This window comes from Nannobrachium achirus (genome assembly GCF_963921795.1).
Source record: "Nannobrachium achirus genome assembly, chromosome: 15".
Taxonomy (NCBI): domain Eukaryota; kingdom Metazoa; phylum Chordata; class Actinopteri; order Myctophiformes; family Myctophidae; genus Nannobrachium; species Nannobrachium achirus.
The window spans coordinates 42776002-42796141 of NC_137822.1; the positions used below are offsets into that span (position 1 = coordinate 42776002).

The 20140-nt window shown below is 41.5% G+C and overlaps 1 protein-coding gene across 1 annotated transcript; it reads right to left on the reverse strand.

The window, feature by feature from the left end:
• Positions 1 to 299: 299 nt before the first annotated feature.
• On the reverse strand, positions 300 to 17015 carry ckmt2a (creatine kinase, mitochondrial 2a (sarcomeric); the record flags this gene model as incomplete). Its single annotated transcript, XM_080743300.1, has 9 exons — positions 300 to 416; positions 2036 to 2161; positions 3248 to 3382; positions 4018 to 4141; positions 9765 to 9850; positions 10752 to 10973; positions 11457 to 11552; positions 13962 to 14160; positions 16867 to 17015. 9 exons carry the CDS (start codon positions 17013 to 17015, stop codon positions 300 to 302), a joined length of 1254 nt encoding a protein of 417 aa, XP_080599426.1.
• Positions 17016 to 20140: the final 3125 nt, after the last annotated feature.

The window sequence follows — 20140 nt, forward strand, 5'->3', positions numbered from 1 at the left end:
TTGTACAGATGAGCAGGTTCACACAAACTCTGTCAATGTTTTATCATTAACCATAACATTAAAATACATATTCCTATTTTCTAGTTTTTCTCACGTACCCCCTGCAGTACCCCCACGTACCCCTAGGGGTACACGTACCCCCATTTGAGAAACACTGGATTAGACTATATACTATATCATCCATCAGCATGTAACAGACATTCAAAATGTGACTATTGTTTTTTTCAAACTCAGACTATGCATTTCAAACTCAGTTTGAGATATTATTATGATCATGTGGAGGGAGGAGGGTGCAGGGTTCATTTCTTGAACAGCTGGAGGGGGGCGGGGACCTTGATGTCCTGTCCCTTTTCCAGCTTCTTTTCACATTCAATCAAGTAGTGGACTCCGTCAACCAACAGCTGAACCAGCTCCACCTACAGTCAACACACACACGCACGCACGCACGCACGCACGCACGCACGCGCGCACATGCACACGCACAAGCACACACACACACACACACACACACACACACACACACACACACACACACACACACACACACACACACACACACACACGCAACAGAGAACAAAGGTTATCTTTGAACGAAAAAAATGTTCCTAATCGCCACTTTTCCATTGTGTTGTGGACCTGGACCATGTTAATAGCCTACAGTATCTGTTGCAATGGTGTGTTAGCGCTACCTTGTGGTTAGAAGTGGTCATGTAATTGGAACATTGCCTTACTAGTACTGGATTGGTATGGACTTGAACTTTATGATTGTAGCCTATTGAGCATGTAACATGTTTAACAGCTGCTACGTTTTCTTTATACTTGACAGTGTATAACGTTGTAATGAGTACAGACCATTGAGTGACCTCTAGACCTGCATACAAACAGAGCTCAGCTGCTACCTTTAAACACATTTTACATCTGAGGCTTCTTTTTGTATACTATTTAAATCGTTTTGAGAAGAAAAAAATGCTGCTATTTGTTCCAAAGCGACTGCAAAATATTGCTGCTATTTGTTTCAAAAAGCTTCATACCCTGTATGTAACGACACAATGTGACATAGTTCTGTTTACACAATCCTTTACCCCCTCCAACTGTATCCCGTTCTCCATTTTCAGCTGTTTTTATTATATTTTGATAATTGCTTTGGTAATGTAAACGTACAGTATGTTTTCTCATGCTCTTGAATTGAATTGAATTGTATTAACTGCTCTATAGCTGCAACATGCTGGCTTTATAGTCAGTTATTTTCTTAACTCATTGACTGCCAAGGCACGAGTTTCACGAGTTATTACAGTACTCCCAGGCTGCCACAGCCCGAGTTTCCCGAGTTGGAAGCCATTTTGAAAAAAAAAAAAAAAAAATCAAATTTTTTTTTTATAAAAAAATTTCTAAAAATGCCTCAAATGTATTAGGCATGATCGCAATTGCGAAATTGCATGTTTAGCCCCATAACAAACACATCTTTCAAAATGTCAAAAATGGCTGTTTTGTCTGACTTTGAAGGCTTGTATCTCATGAATGCCTGAACGGATTTCCAAGCGGATTTTTTTGTTTGAAAGCTGTTAAAAAGTACTACACATATGGTGCATGATCTAGGCATGGGCGTGCACGATCCGTGCACTAAAAATTTATCCGTGCACTAGAAATTTGGAAGGTGGCAGTGTTTGTTTTGTCTGACTTTGAAGGCTTCTATCTCATGAATGCCTGAACGGATTTCCAAGCGGATTTTTTTGTTTGAAAGCTGTTAAAAAGTACTACACATATGATGCATATATGGTGCATGGGCGTGCACGATCCGTGCACTAAAAATTGATCCGTGCACTAGAAATCTAGGATAGTGGCAGTCTGGTACTTGGGGGCCATCTTGAAATGGCATTCAATGAGTTAAATACACATTTGATATTGGTGCATTTGAAATTGTGATTGTTGTGTGATTGATGCCAGTAGCTATCAAGGTTTATTTTATAATCACCAGTAGCCTATATACAAATCAAGACACATGTATGGTATTTTAGGCAAAGCCGTGTCAACTTGCCTCAGATTTTCCCAGACGGTCGTTGTTGGAGATGTCGAAGGTGTCTCCGGTGGCAGCAGTGTCCACACCGCCTGTTCCTCTCTTCTGCAGCCGCAGGTTGTCCAGGATTTTGGAGAAGCGTGCGTCCTACGGAAAGTCAAAGTCAATCATGTTAAATAATCAGTGGTGGAAAAGGTAATATATATATATTTTTTTACTAGTAAAGTATCAATAGTGCAATGTAGAAATTCCAAAAGTACAAAAGTATTGGTATCAAAATATGAAAAAAAAAAATCATTATATGCGACTTTATAATGTGATTCATTGTGAGCTTGTATATTCGGCCAGATTTCAAATGGCCGAAATGTAGCCTACATATGGCTGAAGATTGAAGTCGTTGTTTTGTATGTTTTGTAATAATAATCAAAATCCACAAAGTAACTATAGTATCTAAAGTTGTCAAAAAGTGGATTAAAAGATTTGCCTCTGAGATGTAGTGGAGCAGAAGTACTACTGCTGAAAATTGGAAATACTCCAGTAAAGTTTAGACACCTCAAACTTGTACTTAAGTTATTTTACACCACTGTAAATGATAATGCAATCAATTAGATTCTAGACGTAGGCCTATACATGCACACACACCAGGCCCTGAGCCCTGTAGTGCCTGCAGGTTGAACGCCTCTCACAGGGACGTGCAGCTGGCCATTGGGAAAAGCGAGACAACTCCCGAACGGACGGTTCATTCCCGGCCTGGACCGGTCATTAGGGGAAAAATAAATAAATAAAATGTCGGCCTTCGTTCCATTTTGTGGGCTGGGCAGCCAACAAAATAAATCGTCACTGTCGGGCAGAAACCTTGTATGTCCAAGTTTTACATTTGTAAAATGTTTCGCAAAGCAAAGCCCTGCTTCATCATACAAGGCTGTCGCACAAAAGTACCGGTAGTGAAAACAGCAGATCTGCACAAGGCGTTGTGTGCTTGTAGATCGGCTGTTTTCACTAGTTTAAATCATTTTTAAAATGTTTTTTGTACATACAAGGTTTCCACAATGACGACAATGACGAAATATAACTCATGTAATTGGCCCACTGGCTTGTCACTTGTCATGATCTGAAATTACAAATTGCGCAATGAGGGCCTCTACAACTCTTTTTCCCGGGCTGAATCAGGGGCCCAGCATGTCCCTGCCAGGCCCTGAGCCCTGCAGTGCCTGCAGGTTGAACACCTCTCACCTTGCTGAGGTTGGGCAGCTTGACGTGCACCCCGGCCCTCAGGCCGGTGCCCAGGTTGGAGGGACAGGTCAGGACGTAGCCCAGGCGCTCATTCCACATGAACTCCCAGCCTCGCTCCTGGATCAGCTGCTCCACCTAGAGGACGGGACACCACATGACATGCTGTGTTAAGGAGACAGCCTCAAAGTCGCTAAGCTTCAAAGGAAGAGAGACAGACCGAGTTTCTTTGCGATGGCTTGCCAGATTGCCTGTTCCATAATGTTCTCCATAGCATCACGGTCATTTCAACCACTTTAAATAACCATTATGTTATACTATGTCTATTCAAAAAATAGCAGATATACAAGCTAATAGTGGGTCACTTTGTGCCGCACTATGAATTTGTAGATCTACTATTTTTGAAAAAAACAAAACAAGAAAATGTGTGCAAATCTTTGAATAGGCCTATATATAGCGTACTGTAGCCTAAAAGCGAACATTTCTTTACTCAAATCTTTTGCTTCTTTGCTCCCTGGAACAAAATATTTTTAATTTTGGGTCCGAGGCCAAATAGTCGGTATATGATTTTTGAGGTCCTTGACATGAAAATGTTTTGAGAACCACTGAGATGTTTTTCTTTTTTTTCCTTTTTTTTCTTTTTAAGAAAATTGTTATTAGGATTTAGAAGATCTTTTCTGGAATCGGCCTCAAGTCTTAATGGGTTCTCCACTGGTCATCATCAGCGGTGTCAATAATTGAGACTGTAGTGTATAACATAATGTGTACTGTACCTGTTTGAGTCCTGTGCAGAACCTGTCAAACACACTCTTCATGTCTCCTCCCTTCTCCATGGAGATGACTCTGGTGTGGTCCTCCTCGTTGATCCAGATCAGGAAGTTCTTTGCATTGTTGTGCCTTGAGGAGAAACAAACAGCAATGTCAAAATGAACCACATTAAACCTAATGTCAATGAACCACATTAAACCCAATGTCAATGAACCACATTAAACCCATGGGGTTACGTTTTTACAAACAGTTAAAACACAGCCACACTGTTGGGTGGAAACCACATGTGTCCAAAACTCATTCAAAAGTACAGTAGCAAAAGTAGCAGACCCACAAGCACAAAACGTGCCGTGCTGTGTTTCGAGCTTGTAGATCTGCTACTTTAGATTATTTTGTGTGACACTTTACTGACTTTAGTATGATGAGGTTGGTATTCATTTAAGAAAAAAAACTCAAATGTTAAAATATGGTGATATGAGGTTTCTGCCCAATAGCAACGATATAATTTAGTGTAATACTTTTGGGGCAATTACATAACCACCATGAAAACAGACACACTGTTTACATGTTAGTACCAATTTGAATTTAAGGACACAAGCAGGACAGGCAGGCAAAATATATTCTTATGATAAATCCCATACCCAGCATTTATTTTCATTGGAGGATGTGTCTTTATCAAAGGCCAGAAAGGGTGATCAGCCTAATCTGACCAATTTAGCACAAGCTATGCTATGCCACCGTGCACTGAACTGTCACAGTGACTAAACATCCATGCTGACAGAAGTCAACATGTCAAACATAGACGAAATCTCGGCTGCCAAGTTGATCCAGGCACAAAGGAACCAAAACGCGGAGGGCAAAACAACCTCTGACAGGTCATAATTTGTAGAATGTCTGTGTACGAACAAGGCAGCAACTGCCCAGTTCTCAGCTAACAGTTCCTCATTAACAGTAATGTTGATCTATTTATTATTAACACAAAGTGCTGATCAAATGTTCTTATTGCCCTTAAATAATAAATAAGTAGGGATGGGACTTTAACTGATTCATTTCGATTAATTAATTACAGAAAAATAAAACAATCCAAAAAAATTACACATTTTACTTGCGCCAATAACACAATTAGAAAAATTAACACATTTTAATCGTGCTTAGTTTTTGCACCACGGAACCTTTCTCGCTGGATGAGTTTCAGGCGTACCGATCACACCGGTGCCCCAACAAACAGACAACAAACCCCAGTGCACACAATGGGAGAAAAAGCCGTTCAGACCGCTTTGCTTGGCCCAGTGGATGGGAAATAAAGATTGATTCACTCATATACCAGAATGCATTGTAATTGAAAATATGTGATTCAACATGCAATTAATTTTCATTAATTAATTACAAAGCCTCTAAATTATTTTTTTTGTATTGAGTCCCAGCCCTAAAATAAAGGCTATGCGTCTGTGATAGACAAATTATGAGCCGGCATTAGCCTCATGCAAATACCCAGAAGCAGCTGCCATGTTCTCTGATAAGCTAACTCAAAGTCTTAAAGGTCAAACAGACATGCAGACAGAACCAGGCAGACCAGATGCCCCTGTCGTCACACAGTAAGACAGGGTTCCCCAATAGGCGGCCCGCGGGCCATTTGTGGCCCGCGGGGGGCTACTGTCAGGCCCCCACCAACCCCAGTAATAATGGTGGTATAAGAGCAGCAACAACACTAGTATATCGTCGTTGTCAGGTGGAAACCCGTATCTCCAAATGTGTACGTTCTTTCGCAAAGTAAAGTCCTGCTTCATCATTCAAGGCTGTCTCACAAAAGTAGTGAAAACAGCCGATCTACAAGCACACAACGCCTCGCGGTGCGAGTTTAAATCATTTTTAAAATGATAAATGCGAAACGAACGGTTTTGGACATACAAGATTTTCACCCGACAACGACCATAACGACCATATCTGTCAATGAACCACATTAAACCCATGGGGTTACGTTTTTACAAACAGTTAAAACACATCCACACTGTTGGGTGGAAACCACATGTGTCCAAAACTCATTCAAAAGTACAGTAGCAAAAGTAGCAGACCCACAAGCACAAAACGTGCCGTGCTGTGTTTCGAGCTTGTAGATCTGCTACTTTAGATTATTTTGTGTGACACTTTACTGACTTTAGTATGATGAGGTTGGTATTCATTTAAGAAAAAAAACTCAAATGTTAAAATATGGTGATATGAGGTTTCTGCCCAATAGCAACGATATAATTTAGTGTAATACTTTTGGGGCAATTACATAACCACCATGAAAACAGACACACTGTTTACATGTTAGTACCAATTTGAATTTAAGGACACAAGCAGGACAGGCAGGCAAAATATATTCTTATGATAAATCCCATACCCAGCATTTATTTTCATTGGAGGATGTGTCTTTATCAAAGGCCAGAAAGGGTGATCAGCCTAATCTGACCAATTTAGCACAAGCTATGCTATGCCACCGTGCACTGAACTGTCACAGTGACTAAACATCCATGCTGACAGAAGTCAACATGTCAAACATAGACGAAATCTCGGCTGCCAAGTTGATCCAGGCACAAAGGAACCAAAACGCGGAGGGCAAAACAACCTCTGACAGGTCATAATTTGTAGAATGTCTGTGTACGAACAAGGCAGCAACTGCCCAGTTCTCAGCTAACAGTTCCTCATTAACAGTAATGTTGATCTATTTATTATTAACACAAAGTGCTGATCAAATGTTCTTATTGCCCTTAAATAATAAATAAGTAGGGATGGGACTTTAAAGTTGTACCATGTAACTTTTTTTATAAAACAAATCTTAAAATTGTCCTAACTGTTAAATCGCTAAAGTTTTAGAACACCCACTCTGTGAATTTCAGCCTGTAAAGCCTTCTCTATATATGTAAACTGCGATCCTTGCCGGGGACCGGATCTCGCGCCAAAATTGCGTCATCACACTACCGGCCAATCACAGCGAGGGTTATACAACTGCCGGCCAATCACAGCGCATCTTGAAGTGGGGTCGCTATGGCAGCCATATTTGTTGTCGCCCGTTTGTACCATCCCTTCTCTAGGTAATTTCGCCTACCAGGCAGGGTGAAGGAGTCCGTATCTCTGGAATTACTGAACGCACAGGAACAAGGGACCCCTCAAAAGATAGATCTCAGCGAGGTGGAGGCAGACGCGGGGGTCTGAAGGTACGAAAAACGGCCGAAAGACGCGGACGCGACCGCGGTTTGCTATAGGGCTAATGACCACTAGTTGGGCATCTTACACATATATAGCTTTAACTGATTCATTTCGATTAATTAATTACAGAAAAATAAAACAATCCAAAAAATTACACATTTTACTTGCGCCAATAACACAATTAGAAAAATTAACACATTTTAATCGTGCTTAGTTTTTGCACCACGGAACCTTTCTCGCTGGATGAGTTTCAGGCGTACCGATCACACCGGTGCCCCAACAAACAGACAACAAACCAACAAACCCCAGTGCACACAATGGGAGAAAAAGCCGTTCAGACCGCTTTGCTTGGCCCAGTGGATGGGAAATAAAGATTGATTCACTCATATACCAGAATGCATTGTAATTGAAAATATGTGATTCAACATGCAATTAATTTTCATTAATTAATTACAAAGCCTCTAAATTATTTTTTTTGTATTGAGTCCCAGCCCTAAAATAAAGGCTATGCGTCTGTGATAGACAAATTATGAGCCGGCATTAGCCTCATGCAAATACCCAGAAGCAGCTGCCATGTTCTCTGATAAGCTAACTCAAAGTCTTAAAGGTCAAACAGTCATGCAGACAGAACCAGGCAGACCAGATGCCCCTGCCGTCACACAGTAAGACAGGGTTCCCCAATAGGTGGCCCGCGGGCCATTTGTGGCCCGCGGGGGGCTACTGTCAGGCCCCCACCAACCCCAGTAATAATGGTGGTATAAGAGCAGCAACAACACTAGTATATCGTCGTTGTCAGGTGGAAACCCGTATCTCCAAATGTGTACGTTCTTTCGCAAAGTAAAGTCCTGCTTCATCATTCAAGGCTGTCTCACAAAAGTAGTGAAAACAGCCGATCTACAAGCACACAACGCCTCGCGGTGCGAGGCGTTGTGTGCTTGTAGATCGGCTGTTTTCACTAGTTTAAATCATTTTTAAAATGATAAATGCGAAACGAACGGTTTTGGACATACAAGATTTTCACCCGACAACGACCATATCTGAACTGTCACTGGAGTAGCGGGAACGCCACCAACGTCACCCCCTGCAATGCTGTGGCCCTCGGCTTGGTACCCTAGACATGATTTCGGCCCTTGGGGAAAACTAATTGGGGAACCCTGCAGTAAGAAACATGCAGGCAGAGCCAGGCAGACAGAGGCCTACCAGATGCCCCGGCCGTCAGGCCAGTCTCTGGCCATGAAGGCACAGGTCAACAGTGGAGACACAGGCTTGTCAAACAAGAAGTGGTCCTACAGGTTGTAGGGGACGGGAAGAGGAGAGGGAAACACAACACACAAAGGAAGAAGACACATGAATGAATGCTCCATACAAGCTCTCTCTACAAGGATGAGCTGTCTATGTCAGTGATCCTCAACATTGGGTCTGGGGAATGGGGACCCCCCAGTGGTCCTTGAAGGGGTTCCAGGGGGTCCCTGCTATGGGGTAAATGAGTGATAGTTAGGAACCAACGTTGTCTAATGCATATCTATCTGAAAATGTAAAATGTTGAAATTAAAAAGGGTGAGAATCACTGGTCTGCAGTAAATGCTTGGTAAAGTAAGGTCAATTTATTAGGCACCTTTCAAAACAAATGTGACAAGGTGCTGTACAATGCTACACATTATTGTCATGCCCAGCAAGGTCATAATAAGGACAGTGATGACGAGTTGGCCAACACGTCTTACATAAGTCAGTACTTAGTCAGGCCTAGAATTATTGAATGCTTTAACCAGTGAAAAATAGCAGATATACAAGCTCACAGCGTGGCACCGAGTGCCGCGCTGCGAGCATGTAGATTTGCTATTTTTGAAAAAGTGTGCAAATCTTTGAATATATGTATTTTCAAAGCGAACATTTGTAACTCAAATTTTGCTTCTGGGTGGTCCCTGGAACGAAATATTTTGAGATGGGGGTCCGTGGCCAAATATATGTCATTTTGTGGGTCCTTCACATGAAAAGGTTTGAGAACCACTGTCATAGTAGTCTCTCAAGAACAGACTAACTGAGCTCCAGTTAAGTGAAAAGGACCTTTTCTTTGACGATGGCTGGCCAGATTGCTGTCATAGAAACATGCTGTAGGTTTTTCAAAAAATCTTAGAAGGATTCAAAAGACACTTATAGAATCGGGTCAAAATTCAAATTTTCACGATTTTTCAAAAATAGATCTAAAGCTTGCAGCACGGCACTCGGTTCCGCGCTGTGAGCTTGTATATCTGCTATTTTTCAATAGTTAAAGCACAAAATAATTAATGATACACAATATAATGTACCCGTTTTTTAAAGGGATCATGTGTCATCATGACATGTTCTAAAGAAGGTGATACAAACACTGATACTGTATACGGTACATGAGGAAAAGAAAGAAAGGGTTCAAGTCTAGAGGAGGCTACGGAAAGACGCTTTTTGTAAGGGGAATATACTGTACTACTGCATATGCTGGCAGAGTATTAAGGGATCGGGATTTTCTTGGGTGAGGAGGACAGGATTGGCAGGGGATTAGTTTGCCCTGCGTTGGTTGGTCTCTTACCAGATCCCCCTGGCATCGGGCCAGTCCCGGGCCATGAAGGCCGACGTGAGTAAAGGAGACACGGGTTTGTCAAACAAGAAGTGGTCCTTTATGTGCAGGGCAGCATGAGTGGATCAGAGGGAAGATGTCAATTCAATACAAACACACTGTTATTGGACTGAGGGGGACTGTATAGTATATCATTATCACATCAAAAGACTCTCCAGGGTATAACAGTTATAGCATGTTTCCTAACATTTCTTCAGTTAGTATATATAGTCCATCATGGACCATGTATATGCATCAGGCAAATTGTCATTTATAATAATATAATAGTGAGTTTTCATTGGGATTTATGGTGGTCAAATTGTTTTTAAATTTGGTCCCCCAAGCAACAGAATTTCAGTGGTTTTAGATGTTGCTCCTAAATTGTTTAGGAGCCTAATATTACAGTAACACAGATATGTAATTTAGTCCCCTGTGAGACTTTAAATCATCTTTTGACCCAAAGTGTAAAGCGTCATCTAATTTGATTAGATACTGTATTTAGTTGTCGGAAATATTAGTTCACAGACATGAGATTGTCAAGCTCAAAGCGCATCGCTTTGCGCCACATTTCGAGCTTGCAGATCTGCTACTTTTGATGCTTTTGTGTGATCATTGATCAAGTAGGGAATGAACTCATTCATTAACGAAAAAGTCGACAAGTCGACTCACACCAGAGAAAGGCGAAAGTCGAAGTTGAAAAAAATGTTCTATTGTGAAAATAGCAGATCTACATGCTCACAACGCCTCGCATGTAGATCGGCTATTTTCACAATTTCTCATTTTAGAGATATTAAAAAGTACTTAAATTGTCAATTGTTAAATTGGTTTGATTACAGTTGAGTGAGAAAACAATGTTGCACAATAAGTTAATCAAACGATAAAGTCGACTTCAACTCAACTTTTTACTGAGTCGAGTCGACTTGCAAAAATCACAAGTCGTTAATGCCCTAGTCCACTCACATCGATGAGCTGCTGTTGCTCCTTCTCCGTCATGCCCTCCAGGCTGTAGTACTGCCCAGCCAGGTCTCCCTTCAGGCCGCTCAGGGCCGTCACCGTCACCCGCTCCACCTCGCGGCGCTCCGCGCGGGAGCAGGCCGGCGGCAGGCTGAGGCCACGGATGCTGCGGCCGGTACGGACGCGGGACGACAACACGTACTTAGAGTCAAACACTCCGTTTTTGATCTGGGAAAAAACAAACAAATAAACGTGGAAAGTGTTTAGATTAGATGAGTGTCTTCTTGATACACAAATCCACATGAGCGGCAATCATAACTGCGGTGTGAAGTGGCACCACTTGGTCACCGAGATACCAGTACCACAACTAAGGGCAGCGCTCTGTAGATTTGTCTATACAGTATGTATTTGTGTCTTGATGAATTGAATACACAGGACCACAATGGAAACAAATCCGTTTAGCGTCATTGTATCACTGTACCTCTGTACTTTTTGCAATTTGTTATAAAGTATTCAATTGATCGATGGATCGATGGATCGATGGATCGATGGATCGATCAATCAATCAATCAATCAATCAATCAATCAATCAATCAAACTGATATAAAGTAGAACTGGTCAAATGTAGAAGGATATACAGTATGTACTGTATGTATGTATGGATGGATGGTTGAATGGATGGATGGTTGAATGGATGGATGGATGGATAACCTTGGAGGAGTCCAGGTCGGTGGGGTGGGTCATGGTTGTGGGGTCGTAGCCTCCGTGTCTGTCTTTGATGATGGGGTCAAAGAGTTCAGCAAACACCTGGTGGATTTCACAGCAAAGAGAGCTTTTAAACAACACGGTCACAAATGGTTCATGTGATTTTAGTCATTGTTCATCGAGTTTGACATGTCCACATACTTCACTTATGCATTCACACATTCAGATTGGAGGTGTCAGCCAAGTGTACATTTGAATAATTCACATAACTTGTTGTTAAATATTTGTTGATTATGTCATTACGTTCTATGTACATCATGTGTCAAATGTGTAAAGCTCACATTGTAAGAGTTTGGACCTTTCCCTTTTCCAAGATGGACATGTGCGTATCATCTTGATCTTAACGGCAACTAAATTCAATATATGTTGTTTGTTTAATTGTCTTTAGAGCAGGTACTGTACTTGAGATTGAACATGGCTCACAATGACACATTCAAGAGCTAATTCTGATGCAGTCAGTAGTATTCACGGTGAGGGCATGCAGCATCACTGGCAAAACAAGGGTGGTCACCATTAACTAAGATATTTATTATTTTGTAATGCATTGTGAGCTTCTAGATCAGCTGTTTTTGAATACATTAATGAATAAAGATGTGACTTATAATGGCATGCACAACACAGGCCTGCCAGGTTGAAAGAAGTTCAAAAATATTCGTTTTAGGGTGTTGAATTTGCTTCTGTATCTGAGTAAAAGTAAAGAGTGAATAGAAATGTTTTATTGATAACATTTTGAATAGTTGCAATAATAATGTGTGGTTATCCACTCCTGTACGATGTGTCTCCTAGGCACAGAGCTTCAAAAGCACAGGAGTAGAGAGAGGACTGAGTGAACTGCCAACGTACAACACAACCCGCAGGTCTGGGCTGTTGGCACTGCCAACAGCCCAGATGTGTGGGTCGTGTTGTACGTGCTAGACCACCATGGTAGCAATGCAACTATGTTGGCTGACCTGCAACATATCCTGGTTGAGGAATGGAATACCATTCCTCAGCAGTGGGTGACCGGGCTGGTCACCAGCATGAGGAGGTTGAGCTATGACACCGTATGCAATATACAGTATGTATTTACTACATTTATTATACTGAGTCAGCTTAGGTGGTTCGGGCATCTAGTACGGATGCCTCCTAGGAAGGTTCTCGATGCACGTTCCACTGGGAGGAGACCTCGTGGCAGACCAAAGACCAGATGGAAGGATTATATCTCCAAACTGGCCTGGGAACGCCTTGGTATACTCCCAGAGGGAGTGGAGGAAGTTGCTCAGGATAAGGAACTCTGGAAGTCTCAGTTGGAACTGTTACCCATGCGACCCGATTCCGGATATACCCACATGACGTCACAGGATAGACCCACATGACGTCTCATCATTATATTACCCAATAAGAAAAGGGACATACGGTTGGTTACCTAATTGGTATTTTATACACTGTCCATTTTTCATGGACATACCCACGTAGACATACACACAGAGCCATGTATTGGAGCAGCTAGCACCACTCAAAAAGATACCTTCTTGATTATAACATAAAAGTTATCGATGGAGTAATCCTTTGTACCGGCGTCAACTAAAATGTTGAGCGAGGCCCTGAAACAGCATTGATTGTGAGATTAGATTAACTACTATCTGTGCACTGTGTAATGTTGTGTCCCCCCCTGTATGTGTTTCTATTGTGAGATTAGATTAACTACTATCTGTGCACTGTGTATTGTTGTGTCCCCCCTGTATGTGTTTCTATTATGTCTTTTGTCATTGATGTTTTATGTGTGGCTGCAGCAGGGGTGAAAGCCCAAGCCAAATGTCCCTTGTGGACAATAACGTTTACCTTGACCCCTACCTTGTAATTTCTAAGAAGCTATAATGCAGGGGTTCCCAAACTTTTTTTGTCTCAGGGCACCCCATGAATATTTTTTTTAATCTGAATTTTCACTCCCAGCACCTTAATATTTATAGCACATCGGTGTTGTCGGGTGGAAACCTTGTATGTCCAAAACCGTTCGTTTTGTATTTATCATCTATAAAATGTACTATACTAGTGAAAACAGCAGATCTACAAGCACACAACACCTCGTATCGCGAGGCGTTGTGTGCTTGTAGATCGGCTGTTTTCACTAGTTTTGTGCGACAGTCTTGTATGATGAAGCAGGGCAAAAGATGTACACATTTGAAACTTGGAGATACGAGGCTTAGGGTCTGCCCGACAGTGACGATATCTTAGTGATTATGTTGCGAGTAAAACGTTGAGATAATAGCAATTTTGGTTAGAACTGACTGAAAATAACCTTGTACTTCAAGTTTAAAATGATACTAAATATTTTGTCCAAATAAATTCCAAATATTATCAAATTATCTCGCGTCACCCCTGGACTGCCGTCGCTAATACTTTGAAAACCCCTGTTCTAAGCAACTAATGGCTAGCTGCAGCCAACACTCTCCCTATGATCATGTCGCTTACCTCATAACTCTCCTCATCGCCCGCCACCGCTCCGACCGTCTTGATGAAGGGGTGTCCCGGGTTGTCCACCCCGGTCTGGATGCACTGGTCCAGGGACCAGTTGTTGGGGGTCAGCTTGTCCCTCAGCTTGGCGTAGATGGCCGGCGTCAGAGCATGGGCCATGCAGTTGTTATGTTTCCTCAGGTCGGGGAAGTCAGAGCTAGAGAGGATTAGAAGGACGGTTGGCACATATATATTTAGTTAGCTGGCATGGAAGCCTTGCTTCGAAAATGTTTAGGCCTATAGGAGTGTAAATCCCTAACTTCCTTTAAAACAGCTCTGAAAAACCACTTACAGCCAGCTGCCACTCGAAGACTGGTAACCTTCTGTAACCTTTACAACTGGTTTTCTTGTGATATCTTCTGCATAGTACTGTGTTCTATTTGTCTGTCATTTAATGTTATTATGACTTAAAAAAGGATCTCAATGTAAACAAGCCACGGCTTTCCTGAGCTTATCCTTTTAGTAGACCTTGTACCAGTGAACTGTACTGTCACAAAACTGTATATTTTCCTATGCAAACTTCGAATAAATACTTCAATCAATCAATCAATTTCTTTTTTTAATTTTTATTTTTTTAACTGTTACATGTTTTTACTAAAAACTGGGCCACCAGATTAAAAGCAGTTAAGCAATTGAAAAAAGTGTCCTTGAAGTAATGAAATGAAGTGAAAGGTAACAGTGAGGAAACCAGAGAGGGATGGTGAAGGGCAGAATGTTTGATCTTGCCACTTGCCAGAGACCCCATGACTCTGGGCTTTACATAACTTACTTAGTAAGTAAAACCTCCAGGGATCATGTTCATTTTCTTCTTCAACAGGTGCTTCAAAAGGCCTCAGTGTCACTTTATGAAACAACGTTCTCATTAAAGGTAGGCCAACTTCAGACGTGTGTTATGTAATTCATCCAAACAATATTGTTTGCTTTTTTGAAAATAATTATATGGAAATTCTTAAAATTAGAAAAGTTCTCCTTAACTGCTGGAAAAGAATAATGACATCCCGGGTGGAGGAATTAGCTCTAGAAGCCTCTCTACTGCGAACTGTGAAAATAAATGTATATTGATGAAATACTTTAAGCATCCTTGTATTTGTCGATATACTGCTTGCATGGGTTCACCAGGGTGGATTTCTCCTGACTCTCTTCTTTTCAAAGAACGTTTTCTGAATGTTGGAGGGGGCAGGGAGGATTCAGCTGTTCAATAATTTTTCACAATTTATATCACATGTGTAATTGTTTATGAGAATGCCAAATTGTAACATAATAACTATAGTTTTCTTCCCCACATCATTTGAATTTCCAACACTCAAAAAGATCTGTCGCCCTGCGTTTATATTTCCTGCCAGTGTCTGCCTGCATGGTCCCCATGATTGCTGTTAAGTCCAGCAGCCGCCTGCTGTCCTTCATAGTAGGATGTGTCAGATACAGAGGACACATTCCAGATAGGTACTAATGTAAGGAAGGACATGGGAACCAACGCTTCCCGAGCCATGTGGCCCAGAGGTCAGAAGCATACTCTATATCCTGTTTCTGTACAAGGAAGTAAAAATATAAGGAAGGAAACACGTGACCGCCGGGACCGGCCATGACGCTCCCATGGGTGCCAGAATGATGGAGCCGGCTAGTATAGCTCATGAATAAACCTGGAAGAAACACTATTTATGAATGACTGAGATATTTGTTATATAATCTGTTCATGAATATAAAAGAAAATATATCAAAGGTATTTTTTACAATCACTTGCTTTTCGATGTGCATAGCCATAGTGCATAATTAAATAATAATAATAACAACAGTAAATAATAATTGTTTCTGTCTCCGAAGAGATTTGGTTCACAGACAGGAAACGGTGGCTAGTCTCGCGATACTGGCACCCATGGTGAGCTCCATGGCTGGACATGGCGTATCCCTGTTGTCACGTGATGTCCCTACCTCCTATTTACCTTGTTTCTGTAGCGTGAGGCAGTTTAATGTACGAGTAGATCATAATCATAGATACCTATTTCCTCCGCAGAGGGAAATTCAGTATTTTCAGCCCAAACCAGCTGATTCGCTGCCCACAAGGTAGGAGCTTGTGAGCAATTAAGGGTTAAGAGTCTTGCTCAGGGACACACATCAACATTGCTACGCCGGCCTGGAATCGAACCTGGGACAATCAGGGGCTCTGGTTCCCCAGGCGGTCCCCAAGTACACCCCCTGGACATAGTGTGTCTGGACATGAAGCCAGCATTTCACAGAGACTTACCCTCAGTCCAAAGGGGGGGACACAGGGTACCATTCTTATGCTGTTTGGCATGACTAGGCCTGGGGATTTCTGAACCCCTGACCTCACAACCTTGCCTTGCAGTTACCTGCCACTGAGCTCTTATAGGTACAAACAAGCAATATTTTACTCTCATAGGCTGCCCTTTTAAACATACATTTTCATCAAATTAATTAACTATAATTGTTTTACCAAAGATTCTAGCACAGTTATGATTTAGTTTTCCTCCATTTTGAATATTTTTGATTAATATGTTTTTTACCTATTCACAGTTATGTTAGGCCCAAATTGAAAAACATTCTGGTGGCTAATGTTGGACGATCCACGGTCCACGGAAATCAGCGGCGGTCTCTCGATTCATTTGACTCATTATGGAATCTGTATTTGTGTGACTGCATGCTGTCCCAAAGCGAATACATTTTGTACAACAACTGAAACAATGAATACTTGGCATTTGGCAATATAGGGTACACAGGTTTTCAAAGCTCACAACCCAATACGCTGTGAGGCTTTAATAGATTGAGTAATAAATAGGAACAAGTGGTTAACTTTCAATATAAATAAAGTCCAATGTGCCAGTGTGTGCAGGCTGTGTGGTCTTACCTGGGAGGATAGAGCTTCTTCTTGGTGTCAGCGAGCAGAGTGCTGTTCTCGTTCATGAACAAGCCCCCTGCCAGGGTCCCTGCTCCCAGGCTGGCCAGGACGGCCGCCGTGCGATGGCTGGAAATCAGTCGTGCGAAAGAGCTCGCCATGTTCACTATCCTGTGCAGTGGTCTGTCAGTAAGAAATCACTGAAGAGAGAGAGGAGGAGGAAGAAAGACAAAAGGCTTTGGTGACTATAATGTACAGTAGATGATTCAAGTATATCCTATTAGAACATGATCTGAAATCATGTTCATATACTCTGATAGGACACAGGACATGTAGGACAGATAATTCGCGAACGCACGCACATGCACACGCACACACACACACACACACACACACACACACACACACACACACACACACACACACACACACACACACACACACACACACAGTTGTGATAGTAAAACAATGGCAGGTACTAGATATCTCGTCTTGAGCTGCTAGTTAATAGTTGCTGTGTGTAGGTAAGCCAAATGGCCCGCTGAGGAATTAAACTTAGAAGGATATTATAATTACAGTTTAATATTCAGTGATTTGTACTTCACTATGACTAATAGAGCATGGACGACACGCTCATAAACTGTTAACCACTTAAACCCTATACTTGGTTGACCGGAGTCCCTCAGGGCTCTATATACCAATAACCTTTCTGATTACATCTCTTTTCTGAAAATGTTTTCCTCAGAATATGTCTGCTGGGATTGAAGTGGTTTAACATACAGGAGAGCGGATAGTTTCAAGGCACTGTGTCATCAATCTGGCAAGCTATCGTCAAAGAAAGGGGAACGCCCACTCTGTCTGTACCTTTTCTTGTTTTGACCTAGCCATCATTGACTCTTGTCTCGAGAGATTGCTGTGTCATAAAAGCTAAAATCCATAACTACTGGGCCAGGGAACCCAGTGCAAGCTGTAGAATGAAAGACCTTTCACTAGTGTTTCTCAGACTTTTACGTTTCACATTTTCAAGGTCCAAATGGAACTTGTACACTGTCAGAGTTACAGACTTTGATCAAAGGAACCCACAGAGTCCCTGGAATCCACTTTGAGAACCACTGCACTCGTCAATCAGTATAGTGGTCCTACACTGTATCTGACCACGTGTGTCCCAATGGGAGAGCAGGTGCAGCAGACCAACTGCAACCAGCTTGCGTGTTTAAAAATGGTGTTTTATTCACTAAACTGTCACTGTTCACTTACACCCTGGCATCCTCCCTATATTGGGGTATGTCATTATAGGATCACATCCTGTTCAAAGTCTTTCAATAGTACTATAAAGGGGGTCATCATTGAGGTGAGTGGCTGGGGTCATGGAACATCAGTGGGCAGATAAAGTGGCACGTGCCACCCCTAAGTCATACACTGGGTCATAACCCAAAGCTTTGTTCATCATGCAAGTCAATCTGCATGCAAGTTTTACATGACATTTTTGTGGCGTCATTTTTGTATTGTGATGGGTAGGTTTATTTACCTATTTGTGTGTCAATAAATTATCATATTATTTAAATGATCTAAAGCAGAATAGCCGATCTAGCTTGTAGATCTTTTATTTTTGCCAAAGAGATCTGGAGTGTCGACAGGGGGAAAAGCGGTCCATCTGCAGTTCCTTAAAGACTACAGTGGTTCCCAAACATTTTAGCTCGAGTGCCACTTGTAGATCGCCTATTTTCATGACTTCTTATTTGTTTTCTACATTTGTTTTCTAATGAATAGAATTTGATTTATTTTTTTAAATGTATTTATTAAATTAGAAAAAATAGAAGAAAAAAGAAGGCTTGTGTAAAAATCTACAACAAGGTGCTCCTTGGTACAATAGGTGACAGGGTTGATGCAAAAAAGGATGAGACCAAGGCAAGGCACACAAAGTTAAAAAGCCTTAGAATGTATTTTGGTTTTTGCATTATGGCAAGAATATTATTATTGCCATAATGCAATAGCTGAAATACAATTAAATTAAAGGCTATAACCTTTTTTCCACAAGAGTGCTTAATTGGTCTCATCATCCTTTTTGTATTTACCGGTATTACATTATTTAGAAAAACAATGTATTTGTTTTCAATTCATGAAGATTTTTTTTACCTCTAAAAACGATACTAATTATAGAAAGAAAATGTTGGAAACACAAAATTAAGCGATATTCTCGTGACCCATAAACGTGTGTCTGACCCACTGTTTGGGAAACAGTGCCTTTACTAGAGACAGGCATTGACACTAAGGCTTGCCCACCTGCCCCCGGCAGGTAAATAAAACCTTCGGGCAGGTGAAGTTTGCTTTCAGGTTGCCCGACCAGGCAAGTGCTAATTTGAGAGGGGACGCAACCGTCTATAAATACAACACAAGATATCTGTCTAAACACCTGAACGTGGCCAGCGTGTCTTCTGGTCTGTGGAATGTAACAAGTGTGAAACCATAGACATATTCAATCATAGCTATATAGGTATTTGGATTTGGAGACATTGAGGTATGACATTTGTTATTGCGCAGCCCCAGAAAGTAAAGAAATAAGTGTTACATTGAGCGGTAATTAAAATCTTACCAATCATTTTATAATGGACTATTTACTTTTCGGGCAAGTGGGCATGACCTGCGGGCAAGTAGAACATGACCTGTACTTGCCCGACGGGCAAGTGCCTCTGGGACCCTAGTGTCAACCCCTGTAGAGAGTTTAAAGGATAACTTTGGTTTTTTACAACAAGGGTTCATATTTTAGATTGTAATTAGTGAAAAGAAAAGGTGAGTGTTAAAATGTTTTCATTTGCTTAGTTCTATTGTTTTATCGCGTTCACCATGCTAAAATGTGGGGCATGCGTACGCACTGGGGCATGCGTACAAGTGGCTAAATATGTATTTTTAGACACAATAAGCCAGCAGTTTCTTTATTGCTGTTTACAGTAACATTTCTAGCCCCCATAAGTCACATCCAACCATGAAAGGTTGCGTTGTATCTTGGGAATGGGCTTGTATAGGTAAAATGACATATTTAGCCACTTGTACGCATGCCCCCAGCCACTGAAATTAGAATCTCTAAAACAATAGAAAGAAGTAAATGAAACAATTTTAACACTCATCATTTACATTCTTTAATTACAATCTAAAATATGAACCCAAAGTTGTCCTTTAAGTGGTTCAACCTCATGCCACCCACGCACCAGTCAGCGTCCCACTTGAACCACGGCCAGAAGTCTGGCCACGCCCCCTGCTTAACATAGAGGTGAAGTCTGCTCCGGTT